The sequence below is a fragment of the Dipodomys spectabilis genome, unplaced genomic scaffold, assembly GCF_019054845.1.
Source record: "Dipodomys spectabilis isolate Male_0828 unplaced genomic scaffold, ASM1905484v1 ptg000197l, whole genome shotgun sequence".
NCBI classification, from domain to species: Eukaryota; Metazoa; Chordata; class Mammalia; order Rodentia; family Heteromyidae; genus Dipodomys; species Dipodomys spectabilis.
In genome coordinates this window covers 15,802,125-15,825,076 of record NW_024870874.1, presented here as the reverse complement: position 1 = coordinate 15,825,076, position 22,952 = coordinate 15,802,125, and the positions used below count along the sequence as shown (strand labels likewise).

Below are 22,952 nucleotides of genomic sequence, written 5' to 3'. Positions count from 1 at the left end.
TTACCAGAGTCACACAAGGAGGTCTAACAAGAGAAACAAGGGCCAGGCACTGGTGGCTCATGCCTGTAATCCTAGCTACACAAGAGCCTGAGATCTGAGGATCACAGTTCAAAGCCATCCTGGGCAGAAAAGTTCCTGTGAGACACTTATCTCAAATTAGCCACTGAAAACTGAAAGTGGCAAGGTGACTCAAAGTGGTAGAGCTTTAACCTTGAGCAAAAAGAGCTCAAGGACAGCGTCCAGGCTCTGAGTTCAAGGACCACAACCAACAACAACAACAACAACAACAAAAGAAACAAGGTTGGACAATGTCCTGCCATGAACCAAGGAGTGTGTACAGCTTAAAGGCTGGAACATACAAAGACATCTGCAGAGAAAACCAGGGGAATGTAGTAGTGCTGATATGACTGAGACCTGTTTGGGACTTGGCCTCCAGAAACAGAAAAGATTAAATTTGTTGTGGGCATGGGTGTCTCCTGCCTGTAATCCTAGCTACTCAAGAGGTTGAAATCTGAGGACAGTGATTCAAAGCCAGCCCAGTAGAAAAATCTGTGAGATTCTTATCCACAATTAACTACCCAAAAGCCAAAAGTGGAGCTGAGGCTTAAGTGGAAGGGCATCAGCCTTTCGCAAAAAAGCTAAGAGACAGTGTCCAGATTCTGAGTTCAAGCCCCATTACTGGCACACACACAAAAATAAATCTGTATAGTTTTAAGGCATTAAGTTTGGGTAATTTGATACAGCCTCAATAGGAAATGAATACAATAACTAAATTCAATTCAGCACTTGCTGTGTTCAAGGTACCTTGAGAATCTATAATGTTGTGTTGGGAAGAGAATTAAAAACATTTAGCACCAAAGCAAGGTTCTTAACCTTAGCTTTATTACAATTACAGAAAGACTGCCTAGGCTGCACTGAAAATAGTAGTTCAGACAAGTAATAGTAGTTCTGTATGTGTTCATAGTTCAAGAATCTACAAGGCTAAAGCACAATTGTCCAAGAATTGAAAGCAGCAAAAGAGATTACATTAAAAGCAAGATTTTAGCTGGGTGCTGGTGACTCATGCCTGTAATCCTAGCTACTGAGGAGGCTGAGATCTGAGGATTGTGGTTCAAAGACAGCCTGGGCAGGAAATTCCATGAGACTCTTATTTCCAATTAACCTGGAACTGGAAGAGGTGCAGTGGCTCAAAGTGGTAAAGTGCTAGCCTTGAGCAAAAGTGCTCAGGGACAGTGCCCAGGCCCTAAATTCAAGCCCCATAACCAGCAAAAAAAAAAAGTTAAAAAATAATATTAAGGGGTCAGAGACATAGCTCAAGGGTAGAGCTCTCTTGGCATGTACAAAGTCTCTGGTTGGACTCCTAGCCTCACTTAAAAAATGAAGATTAAGACTTTAATAGTATTAATATTTAATATGACCACATGCATCTCATTTTGGTTATCTTAGTATAAAATTCTTATAACACTCACAATGTCACAATTGACTTCCCTTCATGAGGACAGCGATAAAGTTACTTCTCTTTTCAGGATGGCTTTTCATATACCAGCCAGAATGAAGTCCGGTTAGAAACTTTTGAAATTTAGATATAATTTTCAAAATAGCGGAGCCATATTTCAGCAAAATTTATGTTCCTGAAAAGTTGGTCAAATTATTTAAAATAATTTCCACATACCAGTATCTTTATCCTTATGTGAGTATTCAACCTGTAAGGAAAATGGCCATCCCCAGGGCTATTTCTCCTTGAAAAAATAGCTAATTCTAGGATTAGGGCAGGAAATATATAAGATGAACTTGGAATACCTTGTACTAGAAAGTAAAAAAGTATTTAAAATAAAATCAAACCCCAAATCCCTATATTAGTGTAGTCTGCTAAAGGGACATAGGAGTCAAGTGAAAGAGCTCTTTGTCAGGGTGGGAAAAATTTAAGCATCAAAGTTAATAAGGTGTATTGATTTTTTTCTTTTCGGTACTAGAGTTTGAACTCAGGGCCTTGGACTTACTGGCAGGCTCTTACCACTTGAGCCATGACTTCAGCCTCTTTTTGCTTTGGTTCTTTTCAAGATTCGTGTCTTGCTTTTGATGCTCTGGCTAGTCTGGGCTGCAATCCTTCTACTTGTGCTTCCTCATGTCACTAGGGATACTAGGCATATCCCACCATACCCAGTCATTGGTTGAGATGGGGTCTCTCAAACTTTATGCCCAGGCTGGCCTCAAACAGTGATCTTTATCTACCTTCTGAATAGCTAAGATTACAGGATTGACTCACCATGCCCAGCTTTAAATGTGAATTATTACTCACAGTATAAATAGATATCCAAACAAATAAAGGTCTAAGTAAATAAGCAGGGGAGAAAAGATAAATCCTCAATGCAGAAGAATCCCCAAAAATTTATGTAAATGTCCTCAAGAAAGTAGACTGTAACTCCTTAATCCTTACATATGCACTATGCATAGTGACTTCCTTCCAAACAGCACAGCATGAAAAAGGGCAAAAGGAGACCTGAAAACAGGTATCTAAATAAAATTTGTACATGTGTTTGCTTGTTGGTTTCTCTGACAAAAACTACCTCAGCCTCATGATCAAGGTTAATGTTAACGATGATATTGATAAATCATTGGCATTATGTGCTAAAAATGGCATTTTACCTCCTCTTCAGAACCTATTATACCCAAAAAAAGGCCATGCACTGGTGGCTCATGCCTATACTCCTAGCTACTCAGGAAACTGAGATTTGAGGATTGTTATTCAAAGCCAGCCTGTCAGTCTGTGATATTCTTTATTTGCAATTAACCCCCTCCCCACAAAGAAAAAGCTGGAGGTAAGCTGTGGATGAAGTGGGAGATCATTAGCCTTGAGCAGAAAAACTCAGGGACAGCACTCAGGCCTTGAGTTCAAGCCCCAGGACTGGCACAACAAACAAACAACAACAACAAATCCTTGCCTATAATCTCAGTATACTCATGAGAAAAACTTCAGGCAAATTCCAATAAAGGAACACTGTACAAAATATTCTTCAAAAAATCTAAAAGTTGTAGGGCACTGGTGGCTCACGCCTGGAATCCTAGCTACTCAGGAGGCTGAGATCTAAGGATTGCTGTTTGAAGCTATTCAGGGCAAGAAAGGCAGTGAGACTCTTTTTCTTTTATGCTGGTCTGGGGGCTTAAATTTAGGGCCTGGGTGTTGTCTCTGAGCCTTTCTGTGCTCAACACTACGGCTCTACCACCTAAGCCACAAAGTCACTTCTGGATTTCTCTGAGTAGTTTACTGGAGATAAGAGTTTCAGGGACTTTCCCACCCCAGCTGGCTTTGAACAGTGCTCCTCAGACCTCACCCTCCTGAGCGGCTAAGATTACAGGTGTAAGCCCTTGGCATCCAGTTTGTGAGACTCTTATTTCCAATAAACTACTCAGAAAAGGGAAGAAGTGGTTTTATGCTAGCCTTGAGCAAATGAAGCTCAAGGACAGCACCCAGGCCCTGAGTTCAGGCCCCAGGACTAAACAAAAAAAAACAAATTCTGAAAGTCATCAAAAACAAGTGAAGTCTTGATCTCTTGTCATAGCCAAGAGGCAGGAGACATGATAACTAAATGTAATGTAGTAATGTAGTATTCTGGGTTGGATCATAAAACAGAAAGATATTAAATATCTTTAAGATACTAAATATCAGCACTCATGGGAGGGAGGGAACAAGTGGGAAAGAGGGAACAGCTGATGCTATGCAAAACAAAAGAAATGTACATATCACCCAATGTGGAAGAAATAACTGTAGTGCAAAGCTCATAGAACCTATAAATGTTAGGGGCTGGGAAGGTGGTTCAGTGGTAGAGCACTGGCCTTGTATGCCAGAGGCCCTGGGTTCGATTCCTCAGCACCACATAAGCAAAAAAAAGAAAGAAAAAAGCTGGAAGTGGCGCTGTGGCTCAAGTGGTAGAGCGCTAGCCTTGAGCTGAAGAGCTGAGGGACAGTGCCCAGCCCAGAGTTCAGGCCCCACGACCGGACCCAAAAACAAAAACAAAAACAAGAACCTATAAATGTTATAGACCATGATAAACAATTTGCTCCAGGAAAGTTAGAATGTGTTTGTGACTTTAACTGAGCATCACTATCCCACAATACTGTGAAATTTGGGAAATTATGTAATCACTTAATCACAATAAAGATTTTGAAAAAAAAAAAAAAAGGACACTAAATATCTAAGAAAACCTGAGGTTTACAGGTGCAGTGGCTTGCATCTGTAATCCCAGCTTCTTGGGAGGCACAGGTAGGATGATTAAGGTCTACTAAGGCTGCTGGCACAAAAAGCACAGATCCTATCTAAAAAAATAACTAAAGCAAAAAGGGCTAGGGCATGTCTGAAGTCACAGAGCACTTTTGTAGAAAGCATGAAATCCTGAGTTCAAAAGCTTAAGGACAGCACTCAGGTCCTGAGTTCAAGCCCCAGGACCAGAAGAAGAAAAAAAGACATTACATTAGTGCTGGTTAGTTTGGACTTTTCTACCAGGTCTGGCTTTGAACAGAAATCCTCCAGATCTCAGTCTCCAGAGTAGTTAGTATTACAGGCATGAGGCATCTGTGCCTGGATACAGTTTAGTTGAAGTATAAGAGTCTTAGAGGCTAAGCCCTGTCCCAAGACTCTGCCCAAGGGCAGAGTCATTGGCTGAGGTTTACTGCATTACTTTTGACCTCTAAGGCATAGTTTACTGGACTGGGTAAACTAAAGGTCTATTGTTTCAGAACCATTTGTTGACCCATCTTAGGCTGAAATGACGCCTATCACAAATCCTTAGGTGGGTGGAGTAAAAAGGCTAATTAAAAAAAAAAAAAAAAAAAACCAAAAACTATGACATTCTATGACCTTGGTGGGCCACGCTGGATGTTATAGTGTTTTCTCTCAGAGACCTAGGGCTCTCAGCCTTCATTTTAGGTTCCTTTATATTGCTCATGGCTGGCTGCTTCCTATCATTCTTCCCTCAATGACTTAAAACCATTAAAATTTTTCAATGAATGGGAAGTCATTGCTGTTTGGCTATTTCCTGCTGGGATGGAGCTTATGTCTAGGCCAGGAGAGTCTCTAGCTCTGGCTGTTTGTGGTAATAGCTGAGATAGGTGGGATCCTGGGTTATCCAGGGGTCCTGTGGAAGAGGTTATAATCTTTGGAGATCATAACCAGCTATAACTGTGTCTAAAGGGAAGGAGGCAGGCTGTAGAAATAGAGAGCAACAGGTTGGGATTGGGATGTCAAACACAGAAGCAGTATAAGAATCTCTTGGCACCTCAGATGACTGACGCAGGAGCAGCAATAAAACACTATTGTGAATCCAGAGCACCAAGAGAACAGGAAACATTCAAGTTTTTATAGAGTCATGAATTGTCTTGTGTTGGACTCAGTTTACATTGGCTCAATTGTCTAGAATATGAACACAGCAGTTAGTGTTGCCCTGTGATGTAATTAGGATATCAAGGGCCATCCTGGTTTGGAGAATTGCCATCTTTACCTGAGAATCTAGTAGAGTTAGCCCTTAAACTGTATCACTTGTAGTTTTATAGTCTCCTGCAGAAAGAGACTTGTTGGATCTCAGTCACTGAGTCATGGCACTGAAATATATTATGGGAAGTTAGAGCAGGTATCAGCCTCATTCCTGTGTCTAGCAAGAGAAGAATTTAGGCAAGACTTGAAGCACAGTGAAAGTCATAGGAAAGTTTATTAGGAAAAGAATACACTTCCAACAGAATGAAAGTGGCTCATCTCTACAGAGAGAATGACCCTATCTGTACTATTTCAAAGCACACAATTGAGTGGCTCTAAATACACTCATATTACTAATATAACCATCAGTACTATCAAGTTCTAGAGCTTTTTCACCACTCCCAGTGGAAACCCCATACCCATTAAAGTTATTTTTCATTTCCTCTTCCCCTCTTCCTTCCCTAAACCCTGGTAGCCACAAATCTGCTTTCTTTCTCTATGGACTTACCCTGTTCTATATATTTCCTTCATGCCTGTCTTCTTTCTTTCTTTTTTTTTTGGTCAGTCGTGGGGCTTGAACTCTGGGCCTGGGCGTTGTCCCTCAGCTCTTCAGCTCAAAGCGAGCGCTCTACCACTTGAGCTACAGCGCCACTTCCGGTTTTCTGGTGGTTTATTGGAGATAGGAGTCTCACGGTCTCTCCTGCCCGGGCTGGCTTTGAACCGCGATCCTCAGATCTCAGCCTCCTGAGTAGCTAGGATTACAGGCGTGAGCCACCAGCGCCCGGCCCTGTCTTCTTTCTTAAGGTTCTTCTATCATAGAGCTTGTTCCATTACTTCATTTCTTTCATGGCTGAGTAATATTCTATTGTATGGATATAATTTATGTATTTCTCCATTAACAGATATTTGGGTTATTTCTACCTTTCAGCTAGTATGAATAGTGGTGTTGTTATAAATATATCCATGTACAACTTTCTCTTTGGATAGCCATTTTCAATTCCTTGAGCATATGCCTAAGATTAGAATTATAGTGTTCTATAGTTTCTATGTGTTTTACACAGTGGCTGCACTATTTTACCTCCCACTAGCAATGTCTGCGGATTCCAATATCCTCATGTATTTGTTTTGTTTTATTTCAGTGTGGCTCAGGATGGCCTGTGATTTGAAATGGAACCCAAACTGGTCCTGAATTTGCAGTTCTCCTGCTTCTATCCTTTTTGTTCTGACTCTTTTTAAACGAACAGTAGGTTTTTCTTTAAGTTTTAGCAAGGATTTATTTTAGTACAGCAGGGTTAAAGTAGAGAGAAATAGAAAAAGAGAGAAACAACATCTCCTGCTCTTCATGTAGGAAGTGGGAGTTAAAGACTCCTTGACACCAATTTTTTTCTTTTTGGTAATACTGGATACCTTGAACTTGCTAGGTAGATGCTCTAATGCTGAGCTACACCTCCAGACCTTTTTTCACTAGTTATTTTGAGACAGGGTCTCGTAATTGGTGCTTTGAGATGTAGTTAAGATGATAGGCATACTCCACCATGCCCAGCTTCTTCCTTTGAAATGGAGTCTTGTGAATATTTTTGTTTCAGGCTGGCTTGAAACTGTGATCCTGCTATCAGTCTCCTATGTAGCTGGGATGACATGCACACCATGTGTCCAGCTATTGATTGACAAAGGGTTTCAATAACTTTTTAGCCAAGGTGGTCATGAACCACAATCCTCTTGATATCAGCCTCCCAAGTAGTTATCATAGGTTTGAGCACCCAGTGACACTGATACTTTTTTGTCAGTTGTGGGGCTTGAACTCTGGGCCTGGGTGCTGTCCCTCAGCAATTCAGCCCAAGCACTCTACCACTTGAACCACAGTGCCACTTCTGGTTTTCTGAGTGGCTTATTGGAGATAAGAGTTTCACAGAGTTTCCTGCCCAGGCTAGCTTTGAAGTGCGATCCTCAGATCTCAGCCTCCTGAGTAGCTAGGATTACAGGCATGAGCCACCGACACCTGGTGACACTGACACTTTTGATAAGTTTAGGTCAACTGTTTTGCAGAATATCCCTTAATTTGTATTTGCCTGTTCCCACACAATTATATCCAGATTAGACATTTTTGACAGAAGTATTACAGAGATACTATTGTGTACCTTTCAGTGTATTGTGGGAAGGCTACAAGATATTAATTTCTATCACAGAAATAAGAAACCACTTTACTAACATGATGTGACTGCTAGATACATGTTGCTGCATCTCATAAAACAATAAGGTGATACTGTTTCCTGGGTTTCATATATTTGATTATTTCTGGTTTTCTTGCATTTGTCTTTTGCAAGCACTTACTGCAGGCAGATAAGAAGCCACGGGCACTAATAATACCTAGAGGAGAAAATACAAAATGGAGAAAATTCTCTCCATTATCTTGACTTTTCTTGCAAATTGGGAAAAGACAAGCATGATTTGATGTTTGTGAGGAAAAACTCTTTTAAAAACTTAATGTTATTGTAGGTGATGTACAGAGAAGTTATATAAGTCAGGTAATGAGCACTTTTTTTTTTTTTTTAATAGTGTTGCCCCTTCCCTTACTCTTTCCCAGTTTTTCCTTCCTATCTCCACCCACGGTTGTATAGTTCATTTTCAACATAGTGTCTAGTAAGTACTACTGCTGCATTTGTTCACTCTTTTTTCCTCTATTTCTGTTCCCCCCCACTTACCCTCCCAAAAACAGATAAATAACAACAACAAAAAAATGAAGAAAAAACCTCTTGCTTCCATATTTTGGAGTTCATTTTTTTTTGCTTGTTTGTGTGCTGCTAAGGAATTGAACACAAGGCCTCATGCATGGTAGGGTAGCATTCTACGATTAAGCCACACTTCATTTTATTTTTATTTTTTGCCAGTCTTAGGGCTTAAACTCAGTGGCTGGGCACTGTCCCTGGGCTTCTTTTGCTCAGGGCTAAAACTCTACTACTTGAGTCACAGTGCCACTTCCAGCCTTTTCTGTGTATGTGGTACTGAGGAATCAAACCCAGGTCTTCATGTATGCTAGGCAAGTGCTTTATGACTAAGCCACATTCCCAACCTGTCTAGCCCTTCATTTTGGTATATATTATTTTATATGATCAAAGGCACATAGGCATTATGCCTCTGTGTTGTGTGGGAAAACTCTTATTATAGCCACTAGCTATAATACCCCAACACTGAAAGAGCTACAGGGCCCAACTGAGGTCTAAACAAAGATTCTCAAGCCCAGTGGCAATAATTATAGGCAAACTGGTTCTTGGAGTCTATTTCCACTAGCTTCCACCTAAATACCAATGTGTGTCAACCCCTAAGGAGTGAAGACGAGGGAAGGGCCTGAGAGAGGCAGGAGTGTGCCCTGTTCCTAGGATATATGTGAACATCTTCACCAACTGCAGAGTAGAGAAGCATCACCAATTATTATCACTCTCTGGCTGATGTGATCATTTAGACCTTGGGTTCACTCAGGTTCATTTGAGTTTCCCAAGCCTCATCCACATCTCCTTGCCACTCCTGAAGGAGCTCCCATCTTAGCTCTCCAAATTTACCCCCATCAGGTGATTTCTAAGAACTAGTTCCAGAGCTAAGGCCAATGGTAGGAACTACCTTCTAGCAAGTGCTAAGGGCCAAGCTAACACTTTGTATATATTATCTCATTACATTTTTAACCACAGTCCTAAGAGGGCATTAGTGTCGCCACTTTACAGAACCAAGGTTCACAGAATTCAGATAACTTTGTCCAATTCCCTCAGTTGGAGGGTAGATGAAGTGGGACTGAACTTACATCTTGGATGGCCCCAAAGCCTTATGACCTCAGTCAGCCACATGGCTGCCTTCCTATCTCTGCTACACAGCAACCCAGGGAGCCTGTGTGTTCCCCTGGGGCTATCATGTGAGTTAGAAGAAACAGCTGTCTGCAGTTGTGCTGAGAAGCAGCAGACAATCTTCAAACTAGGCAGGGGAAAGAAGATAAGCATGGGGAGGTGACAAGATGCCAGCGGGAGATAGCTCATTCTTGAGAGAGGCATCCTGAAAAGAGAAGAGATGACACAGCCACGCAGGGCTGGACGGGATAAGCAGCCTCTAAGAGGCAGCTGTCCTTGTCTGTCCCCCATACTGCCAAGTCCAGTGTGCATCATGAAGTGGATGGAGGCATGGAAGCGATGGAACCATCTTGGTATCACTCCTTAGAGCCTTCTTCCTTCTGAAGATGGTGGAAAGAAGCTGAGGCTAGGGAGTCCCTGTGTGGGAATCAAAACCATAGCTGGGCTGGGGATGTAGTTCAGTAGTCCTGTGCTTTCCTAGCATGTTCAAGGCTCTTGGTTTGATGCTCATGGCCCTGGATCCACAAAAAATGAGGGAGTGCAAGGGATGGATCTCTACCTTGTTTCCTATTTTGTCCTGAGTTCTGGGAAAAGCCAAGGAAGTCACAGTCTCCTAGACCTACAGCAGCTTCCTATTCCTCATAGCTAGGACCTGCACATGCTGGTCCTGTGACCTGTTGTACGCAGGATTCTGAAGCAGCAGCTGTGGAGGTGACACTAGCTCCTGGCTTTCTCCCTCTCGACTGCAAAGTACTATCCTGCTGCAATGGAAGAGTCCACAAGGCTCACTCCTTGCCAATGGTGGAAGCCAAACTTCCAGAGTTTTCCTCGGGCTATGGCTTGTTTTGGTCTTCCAAGGTAATGAACGTGAAAGGGAAGTCTACCAGGGCTCACAGGAGTAGAAACATGGAACCCATTGCTATGCAATGACTGGCCCGACACAGAGCCTGTTACCAAGACACTGAGAAGGGCTCTATGTGCTCTGTATCTTCTTTTATTCTGTTTTTTTTTCTCTCCTCTTTTTTTTTTGGGTCCGGTCGTGGGGCCTGAACTCTGGGCCTGGGCGCTGTCCCTCAGCTCTTCAGCTCAAGGCTAGCGCTCTACCACTTGAGCCACAGCGCCACTTCAGGCTTTTTTCTTTTTGCTTATGTGGTGCTGAGGAATCGAACCCAGGGCCTCATGCATGCAAGGCAAGCGCTCTACCACTGAGCCACCTTCCCAGCCCCTCTCCTCTCTTTTTAATAAAAACATTTTAATGTTATTGTAAAGGTGATGTACAGAAAGGTTACAGTTTCAAAAGCCGGAAGTGGTGCTGTGGCTCAAGAGCTGAGGGACAGTGCCCAGGCTGAGTTCAAGCCCCACAACTGGCAAAAACAAAAACAAAACAGGTTACAATTTCATAAGTCAGGTAATGAGTATATTTCTTTTTGGACGATGTCACTCCTTTCTTTGCTTTAATTTTTTGTTATTATAAAGGTGATGTAGAGAGGAGTTAGTTTAGTTAGGTAAAGTGTACATTCTTTTTACATTTCCTTTGCTTTATTTAAACACATACACTAGTTGTATGGAGGGAGTTCATTGTAATATTTCCACTCATGTACATAATGTGTCACAATCAACCTCACCTCCTCTACCACTAGCTTTTATCCACTCTCCCCTCCTTTTTTTTTGTTTTGCCAGTCCTGGGGCTTGAACTCAAGACCTGGGTGCTGTCCCTGAACTTCTTTGTGCTCAACGATATCATCCTACCACTTGAGCCACAGTGCCACTTCCAGCTTTTTCTGAATAGTTTATTGGCGATAAGAGTCTCATGGACTTTCCTGCCTGCACTGGCTTCAAACTGTGATCCTCAGATATCAGCTTCCTGAGTTTGGCTAGAATTAAAGGTATTAGCCAATAATACCTGGCCTCCTTCCTTCTTTCCTTCCTTCCTTCCTTCCTTTCTTTCTTTCTTTCTTTCTTTCTTTCTTTCTTTCTTTCTTTCTTTCTTTCTTTCTTTCTTTCTTTCTTTCTTTCTTTCTTTTCTTTTCTTTCTTTCGTCCTGGGGCTTGAACTCAGAGCATGGGCACTGTCTCTGAGCTTCTTTTGCTCAGACTAGCACTCTACCACTTAAGCCACAGCACCACTTCCAGCTTTTTCTTTTTTTTTTTTTTTTTGGGTCCGGTCGTGGGGCCTGAACTCTGGGCCTGGGAGCTGTCCCTCAGCTCTTCAGCTCAAGGTTAGCGCTCTACCACTTGAGCCACAGGGCCACTTCCGGCTTTTTTCTTTTTGCTTATGTGGTGCTGAGGAATCGAACCCAGGGCCTCAGGGATGCTTGCAAACGCTCTACCACTGAGCCACCTTCCCAGCCCTTCCAGCTTTTTCTGTATATGTGGTACTGAGGAATTGAACCCAGGACTTCATGGGTGCTAGGCAAGCACTCTACCACTAAGCCACATTCCTAGCCCCCCATTTCTTTTTAAAAGTTGCTTGAAATTTAGCATTTTCTACTGGACCAAGGCAGGCAAAACTGCTGGGGAAGGTAAGAAGGCACATGTGTCTCCATTTTTGGTGTTTCAGTTCTTTTGTTGACTTTAGAAAAGCACCTGACCACCCCGTTGACTGAAATGTGCCTAGCCTAGGAAAAGTGGCGAAGAGGTGGGGTGGGCTCTTCCCAAAGCAGGCAAAGGGGGAAGGCTTGGGTGGCAGCAAAGGCCTCTGCCATTACAGAATTGGGGGGGCAGAATTTTTTGTGGGGGTTGATTCTGAGTGCCTTGGGGACTCTAGAACAATGGACCTGAGTGAGAGAGTAGACTTGTTAATGAAGAGGCTTTACCAGTGACCGGAACTAGCCTAGGGAAGACCTGATGGGGGAATCCTTTGATAGAAAAGAAAAACTCCACAGGCTGTGACAGTAATGAAATGGGGTTTAGGGAAAGAATGAAAGAGATGGCTAACATTTTTTTTTCTGACCTGGCAGAGAACAGTGGTGTAGATACCACACTAAGAATGCTCAAGAGCTTAAAGCTGTGCTGCATCTGTGCAGACCAGAGTCCTTGATGGAGGGAGAGGAAAATGTTCCACCTCTACCTGGTGAGCTTTGCTCTCACCATTTACTAAATATCCACTTTCTGCCAACACAGCTGGACAGTGGGAATCCAGAAGCAAATAAAGCAGTCTCTACCATGAGGAGCCTGAAGTCTAGTGGCAGAGACAGGTAAATAAGTACATAATTAGGAGGCAACAATGCTTGATAAAAAATGTACCTATTGGGGGGGGGGGTGAATAAAAAAAAAAAGAAATGCTCATGTAATTGTAACCCTTCTGTATGGTATTTTCACAAAAAAAGTACATTAATTGCAGAACATATAGGAATGTGGCAATCAGACTAGGTTCAAGATGCCACAGGAGCTCACACCTGTAATCCTAGCTAATCAAGAGGCTGAGATCTAAGGATCATGGCTCAAAACCCAGGCAGGAAAGTCAGTGAGACTCTTATCTCCAATCAACTGCTGCAAGTGGAGCTGGGGTTCAAGTGGTAGAGCAGCAAACTTCTAGGCCCTTAGTACTGGCATACACACACACACACACACACACACACACACACACACAAAAGATGACAGAGGAGTCCAAAGACATGGTCAATCAGAGATGTCTGGGCTGAGATACACACAAGGACAGCAAGGAGAGAAGGTCTGGGTTTCTTGCCTCTGCTCAACTCAAAAGCCACTCCAACTGCTGTCCTGAGGAGGGAAAAGGATCAGCAAGGGAGGAGCAGAGCAGGACTTGTACTTATGACCTGGTATGCCCACAACTAAATAAAATATGTACCATCCCAATGTCTTAAGTCTGCATGGAGATGTCTGGACACAGGACATTGTGGAAAAACAGCCCCTTATTCAAGTTTCAACACAACTTTTAGGACCTTAGAGCAATTATTCCAGGCCATGGAATCACAACAGTCATCCAGTAACATGATTCAGGGGAGAAAAACCAGAACTCACAGGCCAAAGGAGAAGCAAGATTTGAAACATAAACAGGAGGAACTTATCCTTGAAGTTCTCTCTTGGAGCCAGAAGCTTTCTCCATTAGACTGCAAATACCCCCCAAGAACCAGGGCTCCTTGAACAGGAGCAAGAGCCACTGCCACCACAACTGACTACTGAATAGGAGCCCAGATGATACTGGCTGCCTTCCCAATGTGTCCCAGTACAGATAAAAACATCACCCCCATACGGCACCCACAGCAGCTGGCCAGACAAGCTGATAGTTCAGGTCATGGGTGTATCCAGGCAGAAGAGGGGAATTTGCTTAGATTAGTAGAAGGAAGCCTGCAAAGAAGAAAGCATTGTACCCAGTCCCTGAAATGGGATGGGAAGAAAGATCACCTCTGATCTGGGGAAACAGTTCTTCATCTCTGGCAGCTTGGATGTGGAGTGTAATTCTGTGGCTCTGGGACTGGAGAGAAATGAAACTGAGTAATCCTGAGAAGTACTGTCCCCTAAGAGGGGCAAGTTCCCTAAGACACAGGGAGATTCATTCTCATATTCAGCCCCAGATCTTAAAGAAAGAAACAGTCCCCAAAGTGATTCATCCATCTTTAAATAGTTCAGAGTCAGACAAATTTCTCCTTTACATTAAGGCCAGAGACACGGATACATTAGCTTAGGATCACACAGTAAGTTGGTACCAGAAAGAAGCTGAGCCTCTTTCCTTCAATGTGCTATTTCTAGGCTGGCTTTTTGTATCTACAGCAGTGCCAGAAGGGGCTCTACTCTTTTTTGAGGTAGTGCCTGCCTGGCAAGCCAGGTCATCTGACCTTACATGAAGCATTTTCACCAAGGTAATGGATCTATGAGCCAAATTATCTCCCTGGCTACAACCTCTCCAAATTATTTCTTTGATAAAAAGGAGTGTGGGGTAAGGCAGAGAAGTCCAAAACATGACAGGAACAGAGTTAACAGATGAACCCAGCTGCTGTCTCTAGGAACACAGATAAGAGTAAGGTACTGAAGGCTCCAGAGAAGAGTTAGATAGCGAGAGAGTAGATGAGCCCTACGTCCTTGGGATGCAGATGCTGGTTCTGAAGATAGCATGCCCTGGCCTGGCACACTCAGTGGATATGAAAGATGCTACGCTGGTATTTCCCCCTAATGAGTGAGTTCCCCTTAGCACATTTCCCCAGCCTTGCAAAGCAAGTGGTGTGGGATTTTTCTTGTTCCATCCCCCACCCTACCCCCCACCAACCTCCAGTGGAAGCAGAACCTAGAAGTTAGGAACTTGGGTTGACTGGTTAACTACGAATACCGCCCACTACCCCAGCTCCAGTAGCAGTCATCTAGGTCAAGGACTTCCCCTAGAGGCACTCTGGTTCAGTAGAAAAACTACCAGACCAAGCCTGCTAACCAGCTGTTGAACCTTGAACAAACATTTAACATCACTGTGACTTAGCTTTCTCACACACAAAAATGTGGAGGCTAGATGAAATGCTTGCTACAATTTCTTTCCAGTTTTAAAACTGAGAATTTCATAGAAGCTCAAACTTCAATTTTCCCAAGAGTACAAGGCTGAGAGTGAGCTGTCATCACCACCCTCTGGGATTTCTCTCATTTGTCCCAATAGGCTAGCACTTATGTACTTTGTGTCTGCACTTCACACCATGGCCCCTGTGAAACCTTTCCAGCAGCTCCCTTAGATGTCTGGTCTGCCTGCACCTTCTCCTAGGAAACATATTTTAGTCTCACCCTTTTTCCCTCCTGCAAATCTGAACTGTGGGTGTCAGGTTGAGGGAGGCAAGGAGGTCAGACAGACCTCTCTGCTCTCAGATCCCAAAGGGCCCAGGGATTCTAGCCATGGGACAGGATAAAGCTAGCATTTCATGAAAATTCTCAGCTCCTGCAGTGTTTCTGCCATTCCTGATCATAACTGGGTTTGATTTTTATAGGGGAGGGAAGGAAGATCTGCAGTCTTGAACACATTTGCTCGGGTCAATCAAGTAAACAAGGATGGCAGAGTGGGAATGAAAATCTAGGTGTCTGCACCCTCAGGCTAGTATTTTTTCCACTTTTCCATTTTCAAGCAGAAGATTTGGAAAGAACCTCTTGGCTTTCCATCCGAGCACGACGTCCTATTTAAATCAGCTGAAGACTGCCAGGTTTCAGGGGAAGAGTCTGGTCCTGAGACAGGTAGGACAAAGTTAAGGGAGTGCTGGGTAAGAAGGGAATAGGACCTGAAAGCCGTGCACATCCCTTCTCAGCCTTGCAGGGAGGGGGCACCTGGGGCCTGTAAAAGAGAGAGGGGGAGCCCCTTGACCCTTCCTCTCTGAGGGGAGGATGAGAAGCTTGAATTTCCCCCCTTCCTTCCTCTTTTTTTCTTTCTTTCTTTCTTTTTTTCTTTTTGGCCACTAGGGCCTCCCAGCCCCCAGGCCTGAAAGTCCCCAGTGGTGACTGTGTGGCTGGGGCTGCCTGGCACAACAGGAAAACCCGTTCCTCCCCCAAATCCACCTTTTTTTTTTTTTTGGCCTGCCACAGATCTTCAACCTCACTAAACCCTCATCTCTTGCAGTAAACTGGGTGCCTTTCTAACGCTCCCTCTCGACACGGCGCCACAATGGCGTTCCCCTTCTCCCCCAGGAGAAATGCCCCCAAAGTGTCACCAGCCCAGAGAACTAGGTAGTGCCGCTCCCACGCTCGCTTGGCACCGGGCAGCGCGGGCCACCGCTCCAACCCGCAGGTAGCCTCCTGGCTCCTTGCACTGTGTGTGTGTGTGTGTGGGGGGGGGTAAACCCTGTAGCCCAGGTGCCCCCCAAGACTCACCCAGAAGAGCATGTTGAAGAAGAAGAGCAGGTATTTCACCAGCGGGCTGACGAAGGAGAACTCCTCCCCGTAGGCGCCGGGCGCCCCGGGTCTGCGCGCCATGGTCCGCCGCTGCCCCCCGGGGGCCTATCTCCCCGCGGCCGCCGGCCCACCTGCGCGCCCCGCACCCGGGGGCATGAGCGGCGCCGCCGCAGGAATCCGGGCGGCGGGGGAGCTGCGCCGCGGCGGGAGCCGCCCGAGCCCTGCGTCGGGGTGGCGCGCGGGCTGAGAACGGCGCCTCTGCGGGAACCGCGGGAGCCGACGCGGACAGCCGGAGCTGCGGAGACTCCACCGCGACCGCAGGACCAGCCCGACCCGCCAGCTCCCGGGAAACTGAGCCCGCCCCCGGCCGCCTATTGGTGCAGCTGCCACAGCCTGACTTCTGATTGGTGGAGCGCTGATGTCACTAAGTATCCAGCCGTCCCTCCTCCTCAGAGAGGCGGGGGAGACACCTGTTCTGTGAGGGACAACTTGTTAAAAGGGTCAGCGGTTCTGCCTCCTCCCCACCCAGAAGGAAAACCTCTAAGGCTGCAGCTGCTCAAGGGGGTGGGAGGAGAAGAATGAGGAAAAGGAATGCAACACTGAATCCCACACCCACGTCTTCTTCCCTGTTGCTGGGCACACATGCAAACACACACACGCACACACACACATTAAAATCAACAAGTATGCACTCCGTGTGTTGAACAATGCGCTGAAAACTATGGGAACACAAGAAAACGAGAAACAATACCCAGGAGAGGACGGTGAAATCACAGACGAAGCCTTGTTGAACTCATTATCGTGCTGCCTCAGCTTCTTGGGTGCTTGGATTATAGACATCAAGTCTGGCTCCCAAATATTTTCAATCATATGTAAGATCCGGAGTTTGATCCTCGTCTCTCACACACATAAAAAATTCCATCAGCAGTTGGTTAAACTCATGGAACTTGCAGATGTGGAACCCTAGGGTCAGAGGTATGACCGCATCACGGACACCATCATATGGCTCTATTTTGTGTGAGTAAATTCTTCACCCAAAATTTATTGTTCTTACTATATTATTATTGTGGTACTGAGGACTGAACTTGGACCTCCATATATGCTAGGCAAGCATGCCACCTACAAGCTACATCGCCAGCCTTGAATTTTTATTATCTTGAACATATTATTTCCCCTTGGGAAATTTTTTAAAAATTAAGTGGTAGTGATAAGAGTAGAGTAAGAATTTTTTTTGGGGGGGGGGTCCAGTCGTGGGGCTTGTACTCTGGGTCTGGGCGCTGTCCCTCAGCTCTTCAGCTCAAGGCTAGCGCTCTACCACTTGAACCACAGAACCACTTCCGGCTTTTTTCTTTTTGCTTATGTGGTGCTGAGGAATACAACCCAGGGCCTCAGGCATGCAAGGCAAACGCTCTACCACTGAGCCAACTTCCCAGCCCTAGAATAAGAATTTTGAGGGGAGAGCAGGTGGAATGGATTGAAGGAATTGGAGATGGGTTTTTGTAGAGGAGGAGGGGTTTGGGAAACCCAGGTGGGGAAACAGCTTAAGCAAAGCTGAACCCTAAGGAAGAGCTGAGGGTCACATAAACCACTAGTGAGGAGACTTTGCTCTGAGATGTTTTTAGAAAGATTGATAGATTCAGGATAGTTTATGAGGTCCAAGAGTTGTTTCATAATCTCTGGTATTATTAATAACCTGTAATCATACTCAAATATAAGACTTGGGATTTTAGAAATTGTGTGTATCTACATTTTTTCATATGAAAGTTGAGTCCAGTAAAAGAGACCAAAATTTGGGCTGGGTCTGTAGTTCAGTGATAGAGTGCTTGCCTGGCATGTCTAAGGCCCTAGGATTAATCCCTAGCATACACAGACTCACAGACACAGACACACACAGACACACACAGACACAGAGTTGGATAATCATCTGGGCCTAAAAATAACTCAAGGAAGCCTAAACAAAGGAATATTAAATTAGAGTTACATTGGATTTTATTTCAACTTTATTAGACCATTGGAGTAAATACTGAGCACAATTGCATATATGAAATTGGTATATAATTGACAGTGCTCAAATAAGGAAGGGAGTAGGGCTGAAATGATATTTAGAGGAAGCTTAGCAAACTTGGTTAAAATAAACTTACTAAAGCAAGCAGAACATTTGCAACTCCACATTGGAAATTGGGTGATTTCATTTAATCGTAATAGTGTATCTTCCTTCCAGAAGGAGGTTGGACCTTATTGATAATCTTTGAATTAAGGTCATTAGGGATGGGGATGGGTACCCAACTGGGAAAAATAGAAACTCAAAACAAACAAAATAACTAGTTATGTTTGCTTTGCTACCCATCAAATATTCACACCTGGCTAGATGATTAATCAGTGGCTCTTATGATTTTTGAGGCACAAGGATCATCTGTGGAATTAGTTTAAAAAAAAAAAGAAAAAATATTTTTGCTGGCACCAGTAGCTACTGCCTATAATCTGAACTATTCAGGAGGCTGAGACCTGAGGACTAAGGTTCAAAGCCAGCCCAGGCAGGAAAGTCTGTTGAAACTCTTAGCTCCAACCCACCAAAAAGCCAACTGAGCTGTTGCTCAACTGGTAGAGTACTAGCCTTGAGCACAAAAGCTCTGGGACAACACCTAGGCACTGAGTTCAAGCCTCAGTACTGGCATGCGCACACATGCACACACACACACACACACACACTCACAACAGATACCCAGGCCTTAGCTCCAGTGACTCTGAGTTTTTGCCCGCTTGGGCAAATCAGCACAGTGGAAATTTACTTAAACACGTAGCCTCTGTAATTATTTTTTATTATTCATTTATTTTTGTGCCAGAACTAGGGCTTGAGCTAAAGATCTTGTGCTCTTGCTTAGATTTTTCTCTTAAGCACTCTACTACTTGAGCCACAGCTCCACTTCTAGCTTTCCTGTTGGTTGATTGGAAATAGTATTATCACAGACTTTTCAGCTTGGACTGGCTTTAAACATCTATCTTCAGATCTCAGTCTCCTGAGTAGCTAGGATTACAGGCATGAGCCATGAGTGCTCAGCTTGTGTAGTTCTTGTGTAGATCACTATGAACAATAGTTTGAAAAACTCCAGGGATATAGCATTTTTCAGGGTAAGACTTGTGCAATTAAGAAATGAATTTTAGCTTAGAATAGTTATTTTCCCTTTATATGATGGAATCAAATATATGCAAAGTTAGGAGGCTAATAATACAGTCACATCCTCAGTAACCCAATAGCAACAATTATCAACTCCTAGCCATGCTTAATTCTTGCTTCCTTTATTTCTTCCTTCCCTCCTTCCTTCTTTCCTTCCATCCCTCCCTCCTTTCTTCCCCTTCTCTCTCTCTCCTTCCTTTATTCCTCTCTTTTTCTCTTTTTCCCCTTCCTTCCTTCCTCCTTCCTTCCTTCTTTCTTCCTTTCCTTCTTGTTCCAGTACTGGGTTTGAATCCAGGGCCCTGTATTCTCCCTTGGCTTTTTCTGCTTAAGGCTGGTACTCTACTACTTGAGCCACACCTCTTCTTCCAGGCCATTCTTATTTAATAACTACTACTCTCCTACAGTCCCATCACTGGATCATTGCAAAGTAAATCCAAGGCATCAAATTGTTCCAAAAAGTGTAGATATTTTTGAATTATGTATTTACTAGTCATCATTAATGCAATAACTGTACATCTAGTAAGGATTCCATACACTACAACTTTTCTTAACACTTATCATATTTGATAGGAACAATTAATTATGAAAACTGCTTTCACTATATTCACTGCTGTTGGCAATCAACTGTTTCTTTCAAAAACTATTTCTGAGGTCTTGGGGGGGAAAGCTTGATGTTCAACACACATCTGCTTTATTTTTTCAGCTGTAGTCTCTTTTAACCATAATGACATGTGAAAAGATGATAGCAATTGGAAGCTTGTGCTAGTGATTAAACTGATGGTGATAAGGAAAGGAAGGTACATAAGAAGAATCAAGCAATGACTTTCCCAGAGATATTAGACTTTATCACTATATACTTAAGGCTATCAAAACAATATTTATTCTGAAAGTCTGGTAGGAAAACTGTTATTAGGAGTCTGAAATTTATTTACTTCCAAATTTCCTTTTTCCTTTTTCCTCATTGAGATCTTCTTGAGTTATTCTTTTTTTTTGGGGGGGGGGGTTCCAGTTGTGGGGCCTGAACTCGGCCTGGGCGCTGTCCCTCAGCTCTTCAGCTCAAGGCTAGTGCTCTACCACTTGAGCCACAGCGCCACTTCCGGCTTTTTTCTTTTTGCTTATGTGGTGCTGAGCAATCGAACCCAGGGCCTCAGGCATGCAAGCCAAGCGCTCTACCACTGAGCCACCTTCCCAGCCCCTTGAGATGTTATTCTTAAAGATATCCAGTTGGGTACGTATGGCTCATGCATGTAATTTTAGCTACTCAAGTGACAGTCCAGTAGGGTGCTGGTGGCTCATGCCTATAATCCTAGCTACTCAGGAGGCTGAGATCTGAGAATCATGGTTCAAAGCCAGTCTGGGCAGGAAAAGTCTGTGAGACTCTTATCTCCAATAAACTACTTAGAAAACTGGAAGTGACACTGTGGCTCAAGTGGAAGAGCGCTAGCCTTGAGCTGAAGAGCTCAGGGCCAGCACCAGGCCCAGATTTCAAGCCCCACGACCACCACCACCACCACCACCACCACCAACAACAACAACAACAAAAAAGAGAGTCCAGACAGGAAAGTCCATGAGACTGTTATCTCCAATCAACTAGCAAACAGTCAAAATCAGAGTTGTGGCTCAAATGGTAGAGGGCCAGCCTTGAGCAAAAAAGCAAAGAGATAGTATCCAGGTTCAAACTCCAGTACTGATACCAAAAAGAAAAGAAAAGAAATAATTTCATAGTTTTGATCAATGACTGAGAAGTGAGTAATCTCTGTAAGAGTGAGAACCATCTTGCGAGATCTCTTTAACTCTTCTATATAATGAGTTTTCTAGAAACACAGTTAAATGGAAAAGAGAGTGAATTGTTTAGTTATAGCTAGATTATCACTGTGATAGCATTGGTCTCTGGCTGGTACTGGTGATCAGAAAATCTAAATTACTGTTTTTATGTTATTTGGGTAAAGAATTTACTCAAACAAAATAGAGCCATATGACCAATTGGTGTCTGTGATGCAGTCATACCTCTGACTCTTGGGTTCACATCTGCAAGTTCTATGAGTTTAACCAATTGCTGATGGAACTTTGTATGTATGTGTGAGACTAGGATCAAACTCCGGATCTTACATATGATTGAAAATATTTGGGAGCCAGACTTGATAGTACATGTCTATAATTCAAGCACTCAAGAAGCTGAGGCAGGATGATAATGAGTTCAACAAGGCTAGGTTGTGGTAGATAGTGAGACTGTCTTAAAAAAAAAAGGTGAAGCAGCTGCTTGGACTTGCTCTGTTCTGAGTAAGGCTAGGGGAGAGGACAACATAAAGCTGAGCTCACAGCATGGGAGCCTGGTGGACCTGGTCTGAAAACTTCGATGCTCCATTGGTTTTTTACCTGACAGAACAGGAGAAAGACATATTCGGCCAAGGGGACTCATTCCTCCCCTGCATTGAGAAACACAGCCACACCCTCATTCAGCTGGAACCCTGGTTCACAGCCACAGGCCACACTCAAGTCACTGTGGTGGGTCAACCAAAGGCCAGGCCGTGGCTCATGAACATGGTTCAGTATTTAGGGCACCAGGATTCTCATTGTCAAGCCCAAGGTTTAGAAATGCTGCAGCATGTCTGGAGCCAGCCCCTCACCAAGGAGGACTTGGCCTTTTCTTTCATTGCTTGTCCTGATATCATGCTCTTGTCTTGGCAACCATGACGAGTGATCCCTTCTCTCAGGCTTCCTTAAGACAAGGGCTTGATGCTTCTGGGTTCCCTGGAGTTAATTTTGTCATAAAGATTAACTTCCCTGGGAAGCTCAGAAAGACTTGGAAGGTATGGTGCAGGTTGGAATTTGTGGCCAGCTTGTCTCCCTCAGGGCTTCTAGGCATATGTCTGAGGGATGTCTCTTAAATATAAGGATGTGTTCTCATCTAAAAACTTATTATTGAATAATGATATGTAATAATAAGCTCTGTCATGTAAAAAAAAAAAGTGTAACCAGGAACTAGTGGCTCACACCTGTAATTCTAGCTACTCAGGAGGCTCAGGATTGCAGTTCAAAGTCAGGTGGGGCAGGAAAATCCCTGAGACTTTTATCTCTAATTAAGAAACAAAAAGCAGGGTAGAACCCAGGCTCTGAGTCTAAGCCTCATGACAGACAAAAACAAAACAAACTACAACAAAAACAGTTGCCTGGCTGGGCACCGGTGGCTCACGCCTGTATCCTAGCTACAGGAGGCTGAGATCTGAGGATCGCGGTTCAAAGCCAGCCCCGGGAAGGAAAGACTGTGAGACTCCTATCTCCAAAAAACCGGAAGTGGCACTGTAGCTCAAGTGGTAGAGCTCTCGCCTTGAGCTGAAGGGCTCAGGGACAGCGCCCAAGCCCAGAGTTCAAGCCCCATGACCCACCAAAAAAAAAGAGAGAGAGAGAGAGAGATAACTATCCTTGAGTGAAAAAGGTCAGGACAGTGCCCAGGCCCTGATTTCAAGCCCCAAAACAAAACAAACCTTAAGTCTCATGATGACCCCCAAAAAAGAAAAAAAAAACGTTTTAGGGGCATAAGAGTCAGTGGTAGTGAATATGCTTATCATGTGCAGGTCCCTGGATTCCATCACCAGCACTCCAAAAATACCTCACAAAACTTTAGTAGGATGCCTATCTGTTTCAGCTCTAGAAACATGACA

At 44.0% G+C, this 22,952-nt stretch overlaps 2 protein-coding genes across 3 annotated transcripts in view; one reads left to right on the top strand and one right to left on the bottom strand.

The window, feature by feature from the left end:
• The window catches only part of Tspan33 (tetraspanin 33), a 33,825-nt gene extending 17,391 nt beyond the window's left edge, over positions 1-16,434 (bottom strand). For both annotated transcript variants that reach the window (XM_042695910.1, XM_042695911.1), the window contains exon 1: positions 16,095-16,434. In XM_042695910.1, coding sequence (XP_042551844.1) covers positions 16,095-16,196 — 102 coding nt within the window. In that variant the 5' untranslated portion in view covers positions 16,197-16,434. The remainder of the gene's footprint in view (positions 1-16,094) is intronic.
• A 5,178-nt stretch (positions 16,435-21,612) lies between these two features.
• Positions 21,613-21,984, top strand: LOC122121767 (KH homology domain-containing protein 1-like). Its single transcript, XM_042695902.1, has one exon. The coding sequence runs from the start codon at positions 21,613-21,615 to the stop codon at positions 21,982-21,984; it is 372 nt and encodes a 123-aa protein (XP_042551836.1).
• Positions 21,985-22,952: the final 968 nt, after the last annotated feature.